Raw genomic sequence first — 22,340 nt, forward strand, 5'->3', positions numbered from 1 at the left:
CGGGAATACGAAAGTACGCTACGCACGTCGCACTTGCGATGAAAACTTGCGGCGGTGTAACGTATCTACGATACGTTAAGCCGCCGCAATTCTACGTGAATCTGGCCCACTGAGTGTATTTGCAGCTGGGTTTACAAGCTTTATCGCTGGACATTTGGCTCCAACAGGAGGATGTTGCCAAAGTAAAGTAACATATGTAACAAATGCTTCAGACTCCAATGATGGGGCACACATCATTAAAGTTCATGTATTTTACTGTGCAAATGGCAAAAAAAACATACTTCACTTTTAAGCAGTATGAAGTAATCAGCGAACTTACCTCTTTCTGAAACTGAATCTGTGGCCAAGACTCGCTGTCAAATTTATATCCGTGAACCAGTAGATAATAAATATAATTAGCTGAAAAGCAGTAGGACCTTGCATATTTTTCATCAAACTTTAGAAGCAGTTGTGGAAGCTGTAAAAACAACATTTTATTCATTATCAGCTTCCTCTGAACTCCTCAAGTTGCTATAATTCAGATTTCATTACAGAAGAATTTCAGGTATGGATGTGTAGCACTACCCCCGGAGGAGCTGCTGGTTGTTTTGGGTGGCACATTTACTTCATGGCTCCCCCGAATTCCTAGGGGTGAATGATGCGTATTGCATTTGGTAGAAGTAAAAGGAATGTCCACAACAGGTGCTCTTTGCTGTGCTCTTTATTACCCAGCCGGGTAAGAACAATAACCTTATGGTGAGGAAAGTAAAGTTGAAGAAGAAAGGAGAATAGCAGATTCAGGCGTGATGATAGGGAAACAGTCCCGCTCCCAAGCGTAACACTTTCCTGCGCCACTCCTGCCTGAGTGGGTTTAGTGTACCCGGACAGGCCTCTCTCACTGACCTGGCAGCCGGAGTATCACTCGACCATTTGTAGGATAAAGTCCCGGCCACAGACCCTCCTTGGTGAAGTTGAGGAAAAGTCTCTGCCACAGACCCTCCTTGGTGAACTTCAGGGAGACACCTCTGCCACAGGCCCTCTCTGACTTGTAGTTACGGAGGCAATCCTCCTTAAAAGAATTACTCCTGGATTTCCTTCGACTTGTCGCTCAGGTAACGACTGACAGGTGATCAATCCTTCAGTGTCTGGCTACCTTGATCCCCGGTGGTTTGTCGAGGCCTTTTTGGACCGCCAGCCTCTCAATGGCACTCCTCAGATGGACTCCCCACCGAACAGCAATACAGCTTGGGATCCTCAAAAGTGGGAACCCAGTCGCTCACTGGGTTCCCGTCGCTGTTCAGATGCTCCGGGCCAACATGGTCCCGGAACCAGGAACACCGCGTGGCACCCCCCCCCGGCCAGGTAGGCCATAACGCTGGGGCGCCGTGATGTGGTCACCCTAAAGGTGGGTGCCACACTCAAAGAAGAAGAAGACCCAGAACCAATGGCGTCTGCCCCATATATACCCCTCCACAGCATGCACAGCAAGGTCAAACCTTCCTGATTGGCTGCTGGGAAAGAGCACCCAAACCTTGACTCCACTGCTGCCACCTGCAGCACCGGGGTTAGAAGAACACCCCAGCGCAACAAAATAAGCCCACAGCACAGCCAAGCTGAGACAGACACCCTGTTTAACTCATAACAATTTGGATCAGAGTTTAACTACACTCTGATCTCCCTCTAAATGTTGATAGCACTGGTACCTAAAGTAACCAGGCGCTACAGATGTTTTTACACCCACTGTACCAATGTAACTATTCATATACCGTATGTGCAGGGATGGACTGGCCATAGGGAGTACCGGGAGATTCCCGGTGGGCTGGTCCATAAATGGGCCCATTTTGAGTGACAGCCCAGAGTTTCTGCGCTCTGCTGACTGCTGCTTATGAGAGTACTGTGTATTAGCGAGGACTTGCTCTGCTCATCCCACACATCCACAGCCAGTCAGCAGGCAGCGTAACCCTCCCCCCTCCAGCCCGCCACATTTGACTACCCGGTGCTGGAGTGGGGCTGAATGGGGGCGCAAGGAAGGAGAAACACAATGCCGACGAGATACAAGAACGATAGCATGTCCTGCAGCACACAGATCGGCAGGACTCGGGAGAAATGTCACATCACAGTCTCACATGTACACTGGCTGCAGTGTCTTCCAGAAATCTAGGCAGTGTGCAGGTCAGTCCCCTCTCCCCCTCTCTCTCCCTCCCTCTTGTCTCTCGCTCTGTACTTTTTTTTATAGCTGTTTATCCTGCACACTGATAAGACCTGCTGGCATTCTGTGTCCAGTGACTGTGTTACACATGGCTGGCTGTTAACCATTTCAGTTATTTAGCCAGAGCTCTGTGTGTGCTGCACGGTTTTTGGGATGTTTTTTGGAAGGATTAACTGCTAGTTCAGGCTAGAACTTCACAGACCAATTAACTGTTTACTGTCCTCCACTAATCCTGACCAGATCACTGTTTGTAAGAACATTTGTATTTTGGAAATTGGATGTGCAGTTGTCACATGGGTGTACTTTCAAAGGAAGATTACCAACTTGATCTTTACAGAGATGGTTTAAATGGAGTGGAGCAATCCTGCGATACTATATACTGTTACACTGGGTTCAGCCATGAACGCAGTCTCTGATCATCTCCTGTAGTATGTCCGCAGTCTCTGATCATCTCCTGTAGTATGTCCGCAGTCTCTGATCATCTCCTGTAGTATGTCCGCAGTCTCTGATCATCTCCTGTAGTATGTCCGCAGTCTCTGATCATCTCCTGTAGTATGTCCGCAGTCTCTGATCATCTCCTGTAGTATGTCCGCAGTCTCTGATCATCTCCTGTACCGTGTCTAGTTTATAAACAGTTTTTGTGCGTGTTCGCAAAATTAAAGTGGGCCAGTCTGGATGAAGTCCAGGGCCAAATTTTTGTCCCAGTCCATCCCTGCATATGTGTGAAATGATCCCCCTTGAAGCTGAAAATCCCTGTGGTAGACACTGCTACTACAATATTCTCAGCTAGCTTCTGGGTCCTGTGCTGAGAGGCTGCCCTGCTGGAATGTGAGCAGTGAGCACAGGAGGTCATTGTGGCATAGGCACCATTCAGAGAATTCTTTGCGTTTTCTCAATGAATGCATAGCATTCTCTGATTGGACATGGAGGTGGAGAACATGATGTCATTCTCCACTTCTTCCAATTATAAAATGCTAGGGAAGACTACTCCTTTAGTAAATCAACCCCTATGGCAATCCACAAAGCAATAAAACCAAATTATTATCATTCACGGCACCATTAGTCAGATCGTGCTACGATCTAAGAGAAAAATACAGACCTTGCTCCAATCTTGAGAACAGAAGAATGACATACTTGAGTTAAATTCCTCTAATGAGAAATGTCCAGTAAGATTTAAAGCATTTGCTGTATAGTAAAATCCTGAAAATGCCTGCAAAATAAATAGAATAAAAAAAAAACACGTTTATAAACTCCTCCATTCATATTAATATGTTGGTTTTATTGTATGGTGATAAAACTTTTTTCAGGTCAAGTTACAGTTTTTGTTTTCTTTGCAAGGTTCCCCTTAGAAAAGTAAAGTAGACTCTAGGGAGCCTATCCTATACATATTCCATATTAAGCTCACTGGCATTCCCTAGGTCCATGGGATCAAACATATCCCTGCATATCAAGATAAGCATAATTTATGATTCTATGGCTAGTTTTGTTTATTCAACTTGTCTTCTTAACCATTTCAGGATTTACCCCCTTAAAGCGGAGTTCCACCCAAAAATTAAATTTCCGGTTCCTCTCCCCTCCAGTGTCACATTTGGCACCTTTCAGGGGGAGCAGATACCTGCCTAACAGGTATTTTCTCCCACTTTTAGCGATAGATCGCCGCAGAATCCGCTGCAATCTACGCCATGTCCGGCCCCTCCTCCACCCCCCCCCCCCCTTTGCTGCCTTCTGGGAGACACACAGGTCCCAGAAGACAGCGGGACCAGTGAGGACGCGCAGCACAACTTGCGCATGCGCAGTATGGAACCAGGCTGTGAAGCCACAAGGCTTCACTTCGTGATTCCTATACTGAAGATGCCGGCGTCTGCACCCGGGAGCCGAGGGATAGATCGACTTCGGGTGAGGACATCGCAGGGGGCCCTGGACAGGTTAGTGTCCCAATATATTACAATTTAGCAGCTACAGTATTTGTAACTGCTGACTTAAATTATTATTTTTTTCGGCAGAAATCCGCTTTAATGACCAAGCCATTTTTTGCCATATGGCACTGTGACATTTTAACTGACAATTGTGCGGTCATTCAACGTTGTAACCAAACAAAATTGATTTCCTTCTTTTCCCCACAAATATAGCTTTCTTTTGATCACCTCTGCGGTTTTTATTTTTGCGCTATAAACAAAAAAAAGACTGACAATTTTTTTGAACAAAACACAATATTTTTACTTTCTGCTATAATACATATCCTAAAAAATGTATAAATATAAAAAAAAAAAATGTATTCATTAGTTTAAGCTAATATGTATTCTTCTACGTGTTTTCGGTAAAAAAAAATCGCAATAAGGGTATATTATAGTGTCTACAAACTATAGGATACATTTATGGACTTTTATTTTTTATATTGTTTTTATTGGTAATGGCAGCGATCTGTCCATATACTACCCTAGCCTGTCTATATACTACCCTATGTGCAGGGGGTTACAGTGGTGGGGCAGATGAGCAGGTGCTTACAGTGGTAGGACAGAAGAGCAGGTGGTTCAGATGTGCAGGGGGTTACAGTGGTGGTGTAAATGAGTAGGGGGTTACAGTGTTGAAACTGATTTGCATGGGGGGACTGTGATCTGAGGTGTGAAGGTGCATTAATTGGGGCTGATCTGAGGCGTGAGTGCAGGATGTTCATTTCTCACTACTACTCAAGTAGTTTACAGCATTTACTTTATAAAAAAAAAAAAAAAAATTGTGATTGAGAGTGTGAAGATGAAATTTCTTTGTTATAAAATCTGCACTCTCAATTTCTTTGAAAATATTTTTCGGCACACTGTGCTCAAAAGGTTGCCTATCCCTGGGATAGATTAATGGAATTTTATTGTTTATATTGTTTTTATTGGTTATGGCAACAATCTGCGATTTTTAGTGGTACTGCGACATTGCGGCGAACAAATCTGACCCCAAGTGACACCTTTTGGGGAGCAGTGACATATTACAGTGATCAATGCTAAATAAAAGCACTGATCAATGTATAAATGACACTGGCATGGAAGGGGTTAACATTAGGGGGTGATCAAGGGATTATCTGTGTTTCCTGGGTGTGTTCTAACTGTGTGGTGGATGGGCTTACTGGGACAACACAGAGATCGTTGTTCCTCCTGATGTGGTTAAGCTAGTTAATTTAGTGGAGATTACATCAGAACAAGGATCCGCGATATCGGTTGGAGGGAGGAGTGTAGTAATGGCACGGTCTGTGCGCCGGAGCAGCTAGATGGGAGCTCTAGGTCTCCAGCCCAGCTCCAGGGAATGATTTCTCCTCCCTGCCCTGCACCTGACCCCCCTCCCCCGTCCCGCATTGTCCTCTCTCTTCGTCCGGTCTGATCCTGCGGATACTGCAGACACGAGTCCCTGACAAGCAGCACACCTGGAAGGAGGAAACGAGCGGCTCCCCAGCTCTCGGGCTATACATCGCTGCAATTGGATAATTCACTCCATGCTGAAAGCACGCGGGGGGGGGGGTCCCGGTGGAGCCCCGGGCAAGCCGAGAGTGAGAAGTACATCAGGTCGGCTGGTGTTGGAGGTTAAGAGTGCTGGCGGAGGTGTGCGACGAGAGTGGGGAGTCCCAGAATAGGGACCGCAGCTCTGTGCATGGAGCGCTCGCTGGGAGGGCGATACCTGCAGGGGATGTGTGAGCAGCAGCATCTGTTTGTATCCCTCACTGCTCGCACCCCTCCTTTCACAAGCACATAATATTATAGTCCTTTTCCAGCTTGGCTGAATAAACCTCCCTCCTTAGAAACAACAAAGCGGTGAGTACCATATGAATTATAGGGAAATCTGTCTGGATTATGCTATATGTTCTGTTGGAAGTCAGAGCATAACAAACTGGCTACAAACATCTTGGTTTAAGCTTCCTGGGACGTTATCTTTATGCTTCTCTCATACAGCAAGTACAAATTGAATTTAAATGTGGAACTTTGCTTTTTTTTTTTTTGCCTTTTTGCTGGGAGCTTTGCAAACAGAAACTCAGTATTGAACTTGGCATTGGAGAAGGGTATTAATGTGTGAGCTTATTTCTAAAGCATTTGAATATCTGTTTCCCTTTTCTTCTGCAAAATAACCACCAGTATTAAGTGGTGAGGGGATAATGTGCCAACTGACAGCAAAGTAAAGGTTAAATCTGAAGAAAGAGAAAACATTTTCCCATACATGTTATTGCCTATGTGATCTACTGAAATGAAACGGTATAACTGTGAATGGTGAACTATGAACTGCGAACAGGTTGTGATCTTTATAATATAAAATATTAAAGATTAGATACCTGGATCTGCCAGAGCAGGGGGGACACAGGAAAATAGGACCCCATGAATAATATAAATAGTTCTGGTGACTGTTCCCTCCCAAGATCAGTCCCTCCCGTACGGCTATTTTTAATAGCCATACGTAGTAGTGTAGCAGGGAGAAACGGCTGGTGTGACTGGTGGGCCAATAAGGATCAAGGGGAAACCTTCAACAAAGGTAACGTAAAACGCCATACTTACGAGGGAGAGGGGTGGTTGGATGGGTGGAGGGAGGGAAGAGGGGAGGGAAGGGGGGTAAGAAGGGGATTAGGATCTGTATACTCTATAATAAAAAACATATATCTGTCTGAAAAAAGAATTAAGAAAAAACAACAAAAGCACCGTTCAGGAAAGGAAAAAGAAGAAGAAGGAAAAAAAAAAAAAAGAGAAACACATGTCTAACATAAATTTTATTACATACAATGTGAGAGGGCTCAATTCCCCCGAAAAAAAAGGCATATGGTACTAAAAGGGATTGAAAGGTATTCTGCAGAAATAGTCTTCCTGCAGGAGACACATATAGCGCTAGACTCCAATGTGAGACTGTATTCTCGTGCAATCCCAACCTGGTACTACGGAGATTCTCCAAGGAGAAGAGCAAAGGGGGTCGCCATAGGGGTAGGGAATAATATTTGCTTTAAGGTAGAAGATAGGAAAGTAGACCCAGAAGGACGCTACTTGTTTTTGAAAGGGGTCCTCCAAGGGAAAAAACATCTTAGGGGGATTTTGAACACCCTAATGGACTTTAAACAAGGTTACGTAATCCTAGCAGGAGATTTTAATTCCTCAATGGAACACCACCTTGACAGTACGTCCGGTGCACAGATTCGAGATACTAAACAACTACGATTGGTTAGAATTTTTTTTTTCAACCAGCAATTAATAGATCCATGGAGAATTACACATCCAAATAAAAAAGACTATACATATTACTCATCTGTGCATTGGTACGTACTCAAGGTTGGATTATATTTTGGTAGACCATGGGGTTTTGGAACATGTAATCGATACTTCAATAGGTATAATATCAATTTCAGATCACGCACTGGTAATACTAAAAATACGGTTTAATGAAATAGAGCAAAGAAAAGGGACGTGGAATTTAAATGAAGAACTAATAGATGATATTGAGGTAAGTAAGGTAGTAAAAAGGAGATTGAACAATATTTTATGATAAACAATACACCAGATGTGAGTGTGGCAACAATATGGGAAGCCCATAAGGTGCACATTAGGGGTAAATTAATTTCTATAGGGGCAAGGAAAAAGAAGGCAAGAGAACTAAAATTGAAAAACATAATAAAGGAGCTACACGATCTTGAGCAAAAACATAAAGTACAAGGAGAGAATGAGATGCATCAAAATATAGTGATTAAGAGGGCCCAACTTAGAGACTTGATGGAACAGGAAACTAGGAAAATATTTAAGACTGTAGTAAAAGAAAGATATAAGTGGGGGAACAAACCTGGGAAATATTTGGCCAGATTATCCAAGGAAAAAAAATATATAAATTGTATTGAAAAAATAAAAAATCAGGTAGGGGAGATGAAGTATAAGACGTCTGAAATTGCAGATGCTTTTCAGACTTATTATAGTACATTATACTCTATCAGGACCCATGAGTCTCAAGAGCAAGAGGAAAGCAGAAGAATTAAAATTAAGGATTTTCGAAAAGAAGTTAATTTACCCAAAATATCTCAAGAGAATGCTAAATCCCTAGGAGATACAATTACGCAGGAGGAAATATATAAAGCCTTTCAGGAAACGTCAGGGGGAAAGAGCCCGGGCCCGGATGGATTACCGATTAAGTACTATAAATTTTTTTAAAGAACTCTTGGTCCCAGAGCTGTGCAATTACTTTAAAAGAATAGGAGAAAAGGAAGAAATAAGAAAGGAATCTCTTCTTGCCAACATTTCAATTATACCTAAAACCGGAAAAGATGGATCTTTGTGTTCTAATTACCGTCCAATAGCATTGTTCAATGCTGACCGAAAAGTATATGCAAAGATATTGGCAACGAGGATAAAAACATTAATGCCCGACCTAATAAATGGGGACAAGTGGGTTTTGCACAAGGAAGGGAAGGGAAAGATAACAGCACAAGAATCATACTGTTACTACAGCAAGACAAAAAGCCCCTAGTCGTACTCATGTCAATAGATGCAGAAAAAGCATTTGAGAGACTCGACTGGGGGTTTATGATGGATACCTTGCGGAGTATAGGTTTTGGACCCAGATTTATGAAATGGGTAAAAAGCCTGTACAACCATCCTACTGCCAGGGTGAAGGTCAATGGGAGTGTGTCGTCTGTGTTTGAAATGAGGAATGGAACCAGACAGGGATGCCCGCTCTTGCCCCTCCTATATGTATTAATACTGGAACCATTATTGGCTAAAATTCAAAATAATCCGGATATAGGGGGGGGGGGGTGAGAGTGGGGGACAAGGAACATAAGGTGGCGGCGTATGCAGACGACATACTCCTATATTTGACTAAACCCAGACTGTCATTACCCAATGTAATAAAAGAAATAAAAAAGTACAGGGAACTCTCCAATTTTAAGATAAACCCTATAAAAACGGTAATTCTAAACCTGGGCCTAGATAAAAAATAAGAAAAAGAACTACAGAAAGAATTCCAATTTACTTGGGAGAGCAAAACCATAACATATCTAGGAATAAAGATCACACCCACAGTAGAAAAACTATCTAGCCAACTTTATCCCCTTAATTAATGAAATAAAACAAGATATGAAAAACTTAGCGAGGAAACCTATCTCATGGGTAGGTAGGGTCAACGCATTCAAAATGATAATACTGCCGAAAATAACCTATACATTTTAAATGCTTCCCATAAGAATACCACAAAGTTTTTTCAAGATAATCAAAACGGTAATCTTGAAATATATCTGGCAGGGTAAAAAGGCCAGAGTAAACTATACACTCCTAAGTTGAAAAAAAAAAAGGGGGGGCTGGCACTCCCAGATATAAAGAGATACTACCATGCGGTAATATTAGCAATATTAGCAGAATGAACACATTTTTATACTAAAAAGAAGTGGGTTCAGATGGAAGACATATTAAGCAGTACACAATTATATTAAAACGTTTGGATACCTCCTAAATTTAGAAAATTGGGCACGGACACTCACAATATAACGAAGAATGTATTTAAAATATGGGACACATTACACAGACAGGAAAAATGGGAGTATGACTCCCCATTAATCCCATTGGCCGGCACAAATTTTTTCGTGCCGGGTAATGGGACACAGATGGGGAGACAATTGGGTGCTACACAGTTAAGGGACATTGTAACACAAGGTAAAATAAGGCCAAGACAAGATTTAAAAACAGTAGAGGGAGATCAGCACTTTAGTGAATGGGAGTATTTTCAGTTAAAGCACTTCGTGAGCACTTTACCACAGCCAATTAGAGATGGTAAAACACTAAACCCAATAGAAAAGCTGTGTACCATTGAAAAACCATTAAAACATGGAATATCGCAATTATATGGAATATTAACAGACTTAGAAACACAGGGAACACTGACAGGTATAGAAAAATGGGGATACGATATGGGTAAAAAGCTGGAAGAATCACAAATAATATTCAACTTTGCATCCGATATTGCGACAATTGAGGCAAATTACAAGTGTATGGTAGGCTGGCACCTGACCCCAGAGAGAATGAATAAAATACACCCAAATAATTCCTCGTTCTGTTGGAGGAACTGTAAGCAAAAAGGAACGACCATGCACATCTGGTGGGATTGCCCGAGAATACAGGAATACTGGGAAGAAGTATTGGAGTATATAGAAGAAATAACAGGGAAGAAGATTTCCCAAAACCCCCTGACTTGTTTATTCCATTGTACAAATAAAACAAAAAAACAGTATGGAAAAACTTTGGTCCCGGTTCTCCTTAATGCGGCAAAGGGCTTAATTCCAAAAAATTGGTTACATCCAAAGAGGCCATCTATAAAAGAGTGGATACAGCGAGTAGACTATATAGCAGAAATAGAATACCTAGGTTGAGGAGAGATGGGATGTGATAAAAGATATAGAGTAATATGGGAGAATTGGAGAGCTTTCAAAACATCGGAAAAATTTGTGCAGGGAATGACAGAAAATGACAGGTGAAAAAATAAAGATAAGTTAATCATGAAGCGAGAGAGACAGATCGGGGGGAGGGGGGATGAGGGCAGGTGGGTGGGGGGGTTAGGGGAAGGGCAAATAGAATGAAGAGGTAGGTTAATATTTACTACTCCGCCCTGAGGAGAGGGGGTTGTTTTATCATTGTTGACCTGTTCAATAAGGAATAATTTCCTATGAAAAAAATAACATTAATAAAAAAAAAAAAAGAAGGAAGCTAAGAGGGAAAATCCACACATGATGCAAAAGCATAGAAGAGACGCTATAAGCATTTTAAACATGAGCAAGTCTCTTGTTCCTTTTTTTGGTGGAGTCTGAAGTGAAAAAAAAAAAAGAACGAGGATCTGCCTTGTTTACATAGGTAGATCCCTGTTCTGCCTCTCAGTACCGCGATTGTGGGTGGCCGGCAGAAATAGAGTCCCACTGTATCTCATGCATGGACCGACATACAGGTATGTCGGCTCGTGCAGCTGGGCTGCCCTGCCACAGTATATGTGCGGTGGTCGGTCCAGAAGTGGTTAAGCTAGTTAATTAAGTGGAGATTATAGAAAAATGTGTCTGTTCTATGCCTGGCCACTACAAATAGATAGATAAATCTGATTGTATTGTCACTGACTTGCATTGGTAGCACTGCTTTTACTAAACCTCATGTCCCTTGGTTTAGGGTTCCTCAGCCATACAATTATATTTCCCCCCATATTATTTCCACCTTTTTTTTTTGGGCACCAAAGGTGGAGAAGTGCCCTTATACCTCAACATTGGGAAATAAGGCACTTTGCAGGGGGCGCTTTGTTACTCCCCCTTGCTAAGTTTCCTCCTTCCATATTGAAAGACACCTGGCCTGATCTTCTACAGGAAGAAGGGGAGGCACAGATCTGCTGCTCCCCCTTTTCTCGCCACCCAGGCTGTATGCTTGGATAAGGGTCTTTTTTGGAATATTACGCAGAACCCCGTTTAATTTTTCTACTTTGTTTTTTTAGTTACTACATTCCAATCAAAATAAATCAGTTTGGGGTGCTGCTGCTGCATGTAAATCAGGCTATTTGTAAAAGAAAGAATATCAATTCCCCAGCCAAATATGTGCTGCCAATGTACAATGTCACTATGGCTGTTTGTGAAAAATAGGATTTTTATAACAGCTTACCTGTAAAATCCTTTTCTTGGAGTACATCACAGGACACAGAGCCGCATAGCCATTACATGTGGGTTATAGAGTCTACCTTCAGGTGATGGACACTGGTGTAATCAATTAAACAGGAAGTTCCCTCCCTATATAACCCCTCCCCTACTGGGAGTTCCTCAGTTTTTGTAGCAAAGCAATAAGTGTCCCAATATCCCCAAACAAGAGGGGCGGGAGCTCTGTGTCCCGTGATGTACTCCAAGAAAAGGATTTTACAGGTAAGCTGTTATAAAAATCCTATTTTCTTTATCGTACATCACGGGACACAGAGCCGCATAGCCATTACATGTGGGATGTCCCAAAGCAATGCTTACTGAGGGGAGGGAGACACCAACAACGCAGACCGCCATCAGACGTGAGGACCTATAATGCTGCCTGCTGCATCCTCTAGCCGTCTTATGTTCACCTGATAGGAATTAGTGAACGTAAGCACAGATGACCAAGTTGTGGCCTTGAAAATCTGCGTCATAAAGGCTTGGAAATGCATTGCGCATAAAGCGCTTACCATCCTGGTAGGGAGCACCCCCACAAAAAAACAGGGGGAATCCTACTCTAAACCACAAGCCTGAATAATACCCTGATGAATCAACCTTAAAAACTGTTGATTTTAGACGCTGCCTGCCCTTTCCTGGGGCCTTTTGGTAGCGCCACAACATCAGTTTTCCGTATCCGAGCAGCCGCTTCAGATAGGCCTAGACCCTTCTTACTCCAACGAGAGAGAGAAAGTGTAACCATTTTAATAGCTGACCTGAACACTGCTTGCCCATCTAGGGTCTTCTGGCAGCCCAATAAAAACGTCAGCTTTCTATATCTGAAACCTTAAAGGTATTTAACTGCTCTCATCTCAATTGAGAGAAAAGCAATAACTTTTCCTTCCGTGAAACAAGGTTTTGAAAAAAGGGAAGGTAAGAATATCTAGATTCAAATGAATACTAGATCCTTCTAGTAAATAAGGTTGGGTGAGGATGAAAATCACTCTACTTGTAAGAATAATTGAGTATGGCTCTAGTCTATACCAAGAAAGTTGCCAATACTGAAACTCTCTTGGAGGTTACCACAACCAAGAACACCAATTCCCTTGTTAAAGGATGAAGGGAAATATGGTGCATCGGCCCAAGGAGCTGACCCTGTAAGCCGACAAAACTAGAGCCAATCCTCCGAGCACAAGGGCGACCCAACTGGCGGACTTATGCACGTCACCCCTTGTATAACAGCCCGGACCAAAGAGTGTGAAGTAAGCGACCTTTGGAAGCAAGGCCGAGATTGGATCCTTGATATAACTTAAGGCTAGCTCCGTCTCCTTTCCAAATGTAGGAAGGCAGGAATTTTACCTTTGACAAACTTCCACGGATGCCACCATCTGGTTTCACACCAGGAACATGGGCCTTCCAGACCGTAGGATATCTGGTCCTGGAGGCCAGCTCTCTTGTATGAAACAAGGGAATTGCCGCTAATTTTGAAAGCCCCGATCCTCGAGAATGTGGGCTATAATAGCCAGACCATTAATTCACCTGTTGCAAGGCAGGATGTAATACCCCCTGCAAAGTAGGCCTGGACAAGATGTAAGGGACCGTGGGTCCTCTACTACCACCCTTACTGTTCCTGCACCGAGAGGTCGTCAGGGTTATGCCGGAGTAATCAGGCCAGCTTCCGTTCTCCTCTAATGTTGCATAGAAGCCACAAAAGTCGCGGCACTGGGGGGAGAGACACAACCAGTGACAACTGGTCCCCCCGGATTACAAACACATCTGCCCCGCATGCAGGTGGATCCTTTATCCTTGACCCCAAGCTGTTCAATTTCTTGATGACCCTGGACGCCAATACATCTTATGTACAGGGTACTATTTCTGTGACATTTGGTCAGGAAAACAGTCGGGGTGTAGAGGTCATTCTCCCGGAGACACTTGTTGACGGCTCCAGCGAATCGCCTGCCAACTCTGCATTTCATGAAATTACGAATGTAGATAGGCAAGGCACAATCTCCTCCTTGGTAAATTAAGTAAATCACTAGTATGGCATAGTCTGATTGTACTCTGACAGAACCAACCTGCCACCTGAACATTCAGGCCCCTAAGCCAGATGCTCCATCGGTAGCTCTAGCTGACAGATAAGGCTCCCTTGGAGCTTGACTACTTCCCCTGGGCCATGGTCTCTTCCTGACCTGGCAAACCCTTTTAGTTAAGAATCACCAAGAGGAATTCCAGCATATCTCTGAGACCGGGTTCTTTGGATAATGCTAGGTCAAGATCCACTCTTTCTAGGCCGACAAAATACTGTTTATAACAGCCCTGAATAAAAGTTAGTATAGGGAATTGTCTTGAATGAAGCCAGCATCTTCCCTAGTGCCTTAATCAAAAGGCCACAAGTAAGGAACTGTTCCTTGCTGTGACCACATAGACCAGTTTTCTTATAGCGATGGTCTTGTCTGAGGCCAAAAAAACTCTCCTTTTTGGACTGTGCCAAACATACCCAGCTTCTTGTCAAATGAAAGAATGTACCTTTAGACTGGAATCCCAACCCAGGAGTTCCAGATACTTGACCATGCTGGACACCCTTAGGTCCAGCCATGCTACTGACTGACCCATCAGCAGGAGTTTGCTTCGGTATGCCATTACTGCTATACCCTGGGCCTACAGACCTGCTAGAGGCGGGCCCTAGCACCCTGACAACCCAGGCACGGAGGCTAACCCAAAAGGGCAAGACCACCAACTGGAGATAGTGCTGTTCCCCTGCGAAACGCAGACAACCTCTGCAGACCCAAGTAAATAAACACATATGCAACTGGCTCCCCATATGTGTATGTGGCAAGTGTTAAAGCCATATGCCTCAATGGAAGTGTGTGTACATGGCAGCGTGTGTTCCTGGAAGCATGAATTCATATAAATATGTTTTAAGCAAAACATGCATATAGCATGTGTGCTCTGGAACAAGCATCTTGCAAGCAAGCATGCGCTATAAACGTGTTATGCAACAATGTGCAACATGAACCCATGCAGACACGTATTTCTATGCAAACACAAGGAATCCTGTATTGCTTAATTAGGCCGCCATGTGCAACTTTAAAGTAATCATGCATCCTTATGCCATTCAGCATCTTCCATGCGATCATCATCTTATGCATTTTAAGCACTATTGTGCGGACAAGAACCCTTGTGTGACCAAGGACTCTTGTGTGACCAAGCACCCCTGTGCGATCCAGCATCCTTATGCACTCAAGCATCTTAATGCGACTTTAGGCATTTCTGTGAAACAAGCCTCTCTATGTGATCAAGTATCCTTGGGTAATCCAGGATGCTGTTGATCCGACAACCATGTGTGATCCAGCTTCTTTTTGCATTCAAGCATCTTTAAGCGATCTTTAGGCATTCTTGTAGAAACAAGCCTCTCTGTGCGACCAACATATCCTTGAGTAATCAAGGACTTGGGTGATCGGGTAATCATATGTGATTCAGCATTTTTATGCCTTCAAGCCTCTTTATGCGATTCTAGGCATTTCTGTGGAAACAAGCCTGTTTGTGTGACCAAATATCCTTGGGGAATCAAGGACTTGGGTGATCAGGTAATCATGTGTGATTCCAGCATTTTTATGCATACAAGCATCTTTATGCGAACTTAGGCACTTCTGTGGAAACAAGCCTCTCTGTGTGACCAAATATCCTTGGGTAATCCAGGACGCGGATGATCAGGTAACCATGTGTGATCCAGCATCTTTTTTGCATCCAAGCAACTTTATGCGATTTTACGCATTTCTGTGGAAACAAACCTCTTCTGTGTGACCAAACATCCTTGGGTAATCAAGGATTTGGGTGATCAGGTAACCATGTGTGATCCAGCATTTTTATGCATACAAACGTCTTTATGCGATTTTAGGCCTTTCTGTGGAAACAAGTCTCTCTGTGTGACCAAATATCCTTGGGTAATCCAGGACTTGAGTGATCAGGTAACTAGCATCTTTATGCACTCAAGCATTTCTATGCAACTCTAACAAACATGCAACACCATACAGACAGAAACATGTATCCTTATGCGATCCACAATAAAACATGCTCTGTTACTTGTTTTTATCCCACATGCATTCCAAACTCATGTATCTTATGCAACATGCGGACTGGTAAAGAGGAAGTTATCCTCTGTAGATGTGCGTTTCCTCAATTAAGAGAACTTAGCAATGTGTACCAGCAACTGTGCATCCCTCAGATGTGCATTTGGTTAGCCTGAAGCCGACACCAGGCTGAGGACCATATGGAGGTCTTACTAGCCACCTATAGGAAAAACCTCTCTTTACACTCCAAGGAGAAGATAGAGGCTTTGGCCGAGTAGGCAGAGGGAAATTATATGCAGCATGAATCTCTGAAAAGACTGCAGGTGCAATCAGAACCTGTAGGGCTATTGATAGCTTCTCCTCATTAGGCTGCAGCTCCTGTCTCCTGTCCTCTGACAGTGAACCTTCATCCCCAGCTCTTCTAATCCCTTTGTTTAAGGATTTAAAGCAGGAAAAGGGACACACCCTGCTTTTTTTTTTTTGTTTTTGCTTCTTGTGAGGATGCTGCGAACATAGCAGTTAACCTCTTGTAGAACAACAAACGTGATGCAAAAAACAAAACACATGCAGAGTGGCTGCAATGTTGGGGGAGGCTGCATTGATTGCCTGACAGGTCTGATGGCTCAATCTGTGAGCTGTTTAAGTCTCTACAGGGGAGAATAAGGGGCCACCAGGTTCAGGTGGCGATTCCCTTTTTATATTCCTACCCCTGACCTTATTCAATGGGGAGACAAAAGTCCTAAGCTAAAAGCAGAGGAGCTTAACCCAGGTGCATCAACAGCTGAAGTCTGGCAGCAACAATGCCTGCTAATCTGCACAGCTAGATGCGGAGTAGGCGTCTTAGATGAATCTGTATCCAACTCACACAAGGTGCTTACATTTGTGTCCCCCTAGCTTTACAGAGCTCTGACGTCTGGGCCTTTTTGAAGAGCCCTCTCTGCGACTGCACTGAGCCGGTGAGCACGTGCGACATGGTAGAGCCTGAAGCTGAGGAAGTGGGACGCACAATAGACCAGCTAACACTTAAGCTTCCGTTTTTGGAAAGCATGGTAAGCGAAAACATCAGGCATGTCTTACTGCCCATAGTAGTGGAAAAACAGATAAGACTTGCAGCTACTCATGGAAGACAATCCTTTGCATAGGATTAAGGGCATTTTTTTTTTATGTACCAGCCCCTTCAAGGGGAGATATATGGGTACTACAGCCATCCTGTCTGAACTGACATAGTGGCCCAGGCTATATGCCGGCTAGGGGAGGTATATGGGTGCCCTGAGCCATCCCGTCTCAGAAGACATCGTGGTTTACATTGCCCATGCATAGAAACATAATGTAGGCGAGACCCATAGTCCCCTACAGAAGACCTACTGTCGAACCAAGTCCCGTAGGTCCCTCTCTTACCTTTCCACGCTGCAGGGTATTGCCAAGCAAGAGGCCCAATCTTCCCCCTTCACCGTGGGTATAGTCCTAGACCTTCAGGGACCGGGGTCCATAGCAGGAACACCACACCCCTGGACCTATATAGCACCCTGGCAGCAGAAAAAACATTTGGTCCTTAGAAGGCACAAAGTTCTGGAACCCAGGATCCAGCCCTCCGCAGAGAGGCATTATAGGCTAAACCTCGTTCTTCGTACCGAGGCCCGGGTACCGTCCACTTTGGCTATGAAGCACCTTGGACGGATCCGGATTTATGGAGGCTTTTTACATCCAGCATGGATCCCTCCAGTGGAGCTCCTAAGAGCACATGTTAACTCGTGACAAACACCTTAGACAATGATGAAAAAACTGAGGAACTCCCAGTAGGGGAGGGGTTATATAGGGAGGGAACTTCCTGTTTAATTGATTACACCAGTGTCCATCACCTGAAGGTAGACTCTATAACCCACATGTAATGGCTATGCGGCTCTGTGTCCCGTGATGTACGATAAAGAAATCATACTTAACACCACACACAGCTTTAAAGTATTCCTTTTTCTTTGCTGTACTGTTTTTTTTTGTTTGTTTTTTTGCATTGGTACTTGTGCTCCCTGGCATCCTATGTCCTTTGTATTTATAGTATTTTGCCCATAAAAAACATGGCCAGAACTTACTAACAAGATTTTGTTTCCTTTATTAGGATTTCACTGCTAGGTTCGGGTTTTGTGAATTTCAAACAGGATTCGCCAAACCCTCATGAACCAAACCCAGATGCACTCATCCCTAATCCTTAGTGTGGCAACATAGGGCCAGATCCACAAAAGGGATACGCAGGCGTATCTGCTGATACGCCGTCGTATCCCTGTTTCTATCTATGCGGCTGATTCATAGAATCAGTTACGCATAGATATTCCTAAGATCTGGCAGGTGTAATAGATTTTTACACTGTCGGATCTTAGGATGCAGTACCGCGGCCGCCGCTGGGGGCATTTCTCGTCGAAATTCCGCGTCAGGTATGCAAATTAGCACTTACGGAGATCCACGAAGGTTTTTCCCTTCGTTAATTCTCCGTAAGTGTTAGTTTGCCGTCGCAAAATTAGGGCTGCTTTTACAAAGTGTAAACTTAGTACACCATGTAAAAGTATACCCTTCTTTCCCGCGTCGCTGTCAAATTTTTTTTTACATTTTTTTTTCCCGCCGTATCTCTTTTTTACCCGTCGCGATTCACAAAACTTGGCGCAACGTAACGCAAAGCACGTCGGGAAAATAGCGTCGGGAGCATGCGCAGTACGTCCGGCGCGGGAGTGCACCTAATTTAAATGGGACTCGCCCCATTAGATTGGGCCCGCCTTGCGCCGGACAGATTTAAGTTACACAGCTGCAAATTTCTAGGTAAGTGCTTTGTGGATCGGGCATTTAGGTAGAAATTTTGCGGCGGTGTAACTTAAATCGGAACATTTAAGTTAAGCCCGCTGGTTGTGGATCTGGCCCTCAGTAAAGAACACAACCAAATCCTGATTTTTTTTTTCTCAGTACACCCTTCTAGCTTTTATTCCCTTCTTTTGTTTGAAATATTACATTTTTCTCCATAAATAGCACTTAGTTCCATTCTCTTAATAGCGTCCATTAATCTTGAACACAGCATCAGAATTCTCTTTTTATTACAGCTGACATCACTACAGTGCTTGCCAGTATGCTTGTTAATGCCAATGTAGATATTGGAACACATAGAAAATAGATCCTATGGGAGTCTGTTGTAAGTTAAAAAAATGATTGTTTTTTTTCATGGCCTTTAAAATGGTCGATTGCTACCCTATTTGTTATCATTGTCCTGTTTTTTTCCATAGTTTTCATCCTTGTGTGCTAAGCAGAGGTAGGGGCAGGTTTAAAGCAGAACTATAGTCAACACTTTTTTTTTTTTTTTTCGTTTTGGATACAGTAAGGAAGGATATAACCCCTGGGTTTTTTATTTTATTTGTGTCCCCTTTGGAGATTGAGGCCTCGTACACACGACCGAGAATCTCGTCGCAAAAGAAACATCGTTTTCCTCGACGAGGTTCTTGTCAGGCTTGTTGAGAATCTTGTCAAGCTTTCCTTGCATACACACTGTCAAGACAAAATCTTGTCGTTCTCAAACGCGGTGATGTACAACACGTATGACGGCACTATAAAGGGGAAGTTCGATTCCACTAGCGCCACCCTTGGGGCTGCATTTGCTAATCTCATGTTACTGCGTGTTAAGTAAAAGTTTGGTAAGAGACGATACGCGCTTTTCAGTCTGTTACAGCGTGACGAATGTGCTATCTTCATTACGAACGCTACTTTTACCGAAGGTGCGCTCCAGTCTCATACTTTTTTCTGAGCATGCGTGGGTTTCTAAGCATACACACAAACGTGATTCTCGTCGTAAACCAACCCGACGAGAAACACGACGAGGAAATTGAGACTCCCGACGAGAAAAAAGAGAACATGTTCTCTTTTTTTTTTGTCGAGATCCACGACAGTTTTCTCAACGACAAACATACACGCAACTGTTTTCCTCGGCAAAAAAGCTCTGCCACCAATTTTCTTGATGGATTTTGCAGAGGAAAACGGTCATGTGTACGAGGCCTTACCTTCACTTCTTGCCCCAAACAGGAATTGAGAGGAAATCCCTACAAATTAAGGGATCTCTTTGGGGATCACCAGAACAAGTTGTCCCTATTGGAAGATTTACCCTCTATCACTTTTCTGGGGACAACCCGAAATTTAGGGATTTTCTTTGTGTTCACTTTCAATTATACTGGTAAACAGGACAAATAGAGAGGTGGGATCTCCCTATTGGGGGCACAGACAGTAATAAAAACTGTCAGGTGTTCTAATCGAGGTCTACCCTATCCAAAAAAAATGACATCAGTTTGAGAGGTTTCTGTGATCATTCTGAATTTTTGACAGATGCATTTGACCTGCAGGTGGCCTTCTTCTAACCTTGAATTGCTTCAAGCTGTTTTTGCATACCTTACACTTGCACCCAGGGGTCAAGTCCTGGGGAAAAAAGTGTGGGAACTCCCACCCAAGATCCACTCCCCAACCGAAAAAAAAAAATGATACGCTCATATGTATAATTACTAAACTGCATGTTAGTAATCCTTTATTTTACTGGCCGCTTCCTGTATATGGATTCATCGGGTAGTGTGTTGGTATTCCGTCACTTCCTCGATGCCGCAATGTCTGACACTACCCGATGAATCCATATACATGAAGCGGCCAGTAACATAAAGGATTACGAAGGTTCGCCTGCCCCTGACAGTGACTCGAGCTGGGCATCGCTGCTTAGTGAAGGATCGGCTCGGGTGGCTCGGCTGCTCTTGTCCTGCAAAGGGAACTGCGTTCCTGCTGTGAAAAAAGTGCAGGAACTCCGTTCCCACGCGTTCCCGCATGACTTGAGCCCTGCTTGCACCTGACATGAAAAATAAATGATTTACAGAGGCTTTTATGGCTAGTGTTGATAGGCTTTGCCCATGCCAGAACTGCTTCTCGTACGACATAATCAATCAGGGCCGGCCCTACCATGGGTCCCAGTGGGTCCATTGGACCCAGGCAACATTTTGAGAGGAGCAGCAAATTGAACAATGGCCGCCTCTCCTTCTTTTACAATAACCCAGCAAATTGACGACCAAGATTTCTTCCCAGCAGTTTTGTATGTCATGATGACAACTGCCCACAAGGCCGCTGTGCCTGCCCCTATACTACCCTAGCCCACCCATATACTGCCCTAGCCTGTCTATATACTACACTAGCCTGTCTATATACTACCCTAGCCTGCCCCTATACTGTCTTAACCTGTCCATATACTGCCCTAGCCTGTCCATATACTACTCTAGCCTGTCCATATACTACCCTAGCCTGCCCCTATACTGCCTTAGCCTGTCCATATGCTACCGTAGCCTGTCCATATGCTATCCTAACCTGTCTGTATACTACCCTAGTCCTTCTGTATACTACCCTAGCCTGCCCCCCTGCCTTAGCCTGTCCATATACTGCCCTAGCCTTTCCATATACTACTCTAGCCTGTCTATATACTACCCTAGCCTATCTATATACTACCCTAACCTGCCCCTATACTGCCTTAGCCTGCCCCTATACTGCCTTAGCCTGTCCATATACTACCCTAGCCTTGTTTTTTGCTACCATAGCCTGTCCATATACTACCCTAGCCTGTCTATATACTACCTTAGCCTGCCCCTATACTACCCTAGTCTGTCTATATACCGCCCCTATACTGCCCTAACCCGCCGCAATACTGCGCTAGCCCGCCCCTTGGAATTGAACATAATAGTATGTCATATAATTTTGTATATAGACAAGGTGCTGTTGCATGTAAATCTGACTTCCTGATAAATACAATTTTAGTTTTAATTATCATGATATAAAATAATGTATGTGGGGGCCTTTTGGTGGGCGTGATTTTTTTTTTTGGGGGGGGGGACGGCAGCATTTCATTCTTAGACCCAAGCAGCACAATGTATTGGGTCAGCCATGGACAGAATACAACTTCCAGAGTGATGTAGTGCGTTGAATTGTTTTGTAATGTATTCTTTAGTTTCCCAAAATGCCTAGTCTTGCTCTTATTATTTTTTTCAGACGAAAACTGTACTAATTTAAAGAAAATTGAACGTTGTGTTTATTTACTATAAAACATTTTTAGCCTGCACCTTCAGGTTTTGTTGTCGGAAAAGACGGAATTGGCTGTCGAAAAGCACTAACGATTAGATAATCGGCTGATCGTCTGTTATACAAAAATTTCTTCCGATCTTCTCATCGTGTGTACGGGCCTTTACAGCTCTTCTCCCACTGAATGAGCCACATGGAGATACAAATAGGAGCACTACATTGTCTACAATCTGCTTAAAACTTTTACCTTTTTTCTCATAGCTCTTTATATCTCAAGTAGGAAATGATTAAGCACAATTGTACTGTGTGAAACGCGTCTACAAGACTGTGTATTGGTATGTTTTGATGTCATCTTGGTGATCAATAAACGGCAATTGGACTTTCATTG

At 43.6% G+C, this 22,340-nt stretch overlaps 1 protein-coding gene across 1 annotated transcript in view; it reads right to left on the reverse strand.

Annotated features, from left to right (window-relative positions):
- ENTPD3 (ectonucleoside triphosphate diphosphohydrolase 3) overlaps window positions 1-22,340 on the reverse strand; it is a 92,798-nt gene that overhangs the window by 1,152 nt on the left and 69,306 nt on the right. The window contains exons 8-9 of the mRNA XM_040353051.1: window positions 3,288-3,398; window positions 320-457 (exon numbers count right to left, since the gene is read on the reverse strand). Coding sequence (XP_040208985.1) covers window positions 320-457; window positions 3,288-3,398 — 249 coding nt within the window. The remainder of the gene's footprint in view (window positions 1-319; window positions 458-3,287; window positions 3,399-22,340) is intronic.

Source organism: Rana temporaria, chromosome 5, assembly GCF_905171775.1.
Source record: "Rana temporaria chromosome 5, aRanTem1.1, whole genome shotgun sequence".
Taxonomy (NCBI): domain Eukaryota; kingdom Metazoa; phylum Chordata; class Amphibia; order Anura; family Ranidae; genus Rana; species Rana temporaria.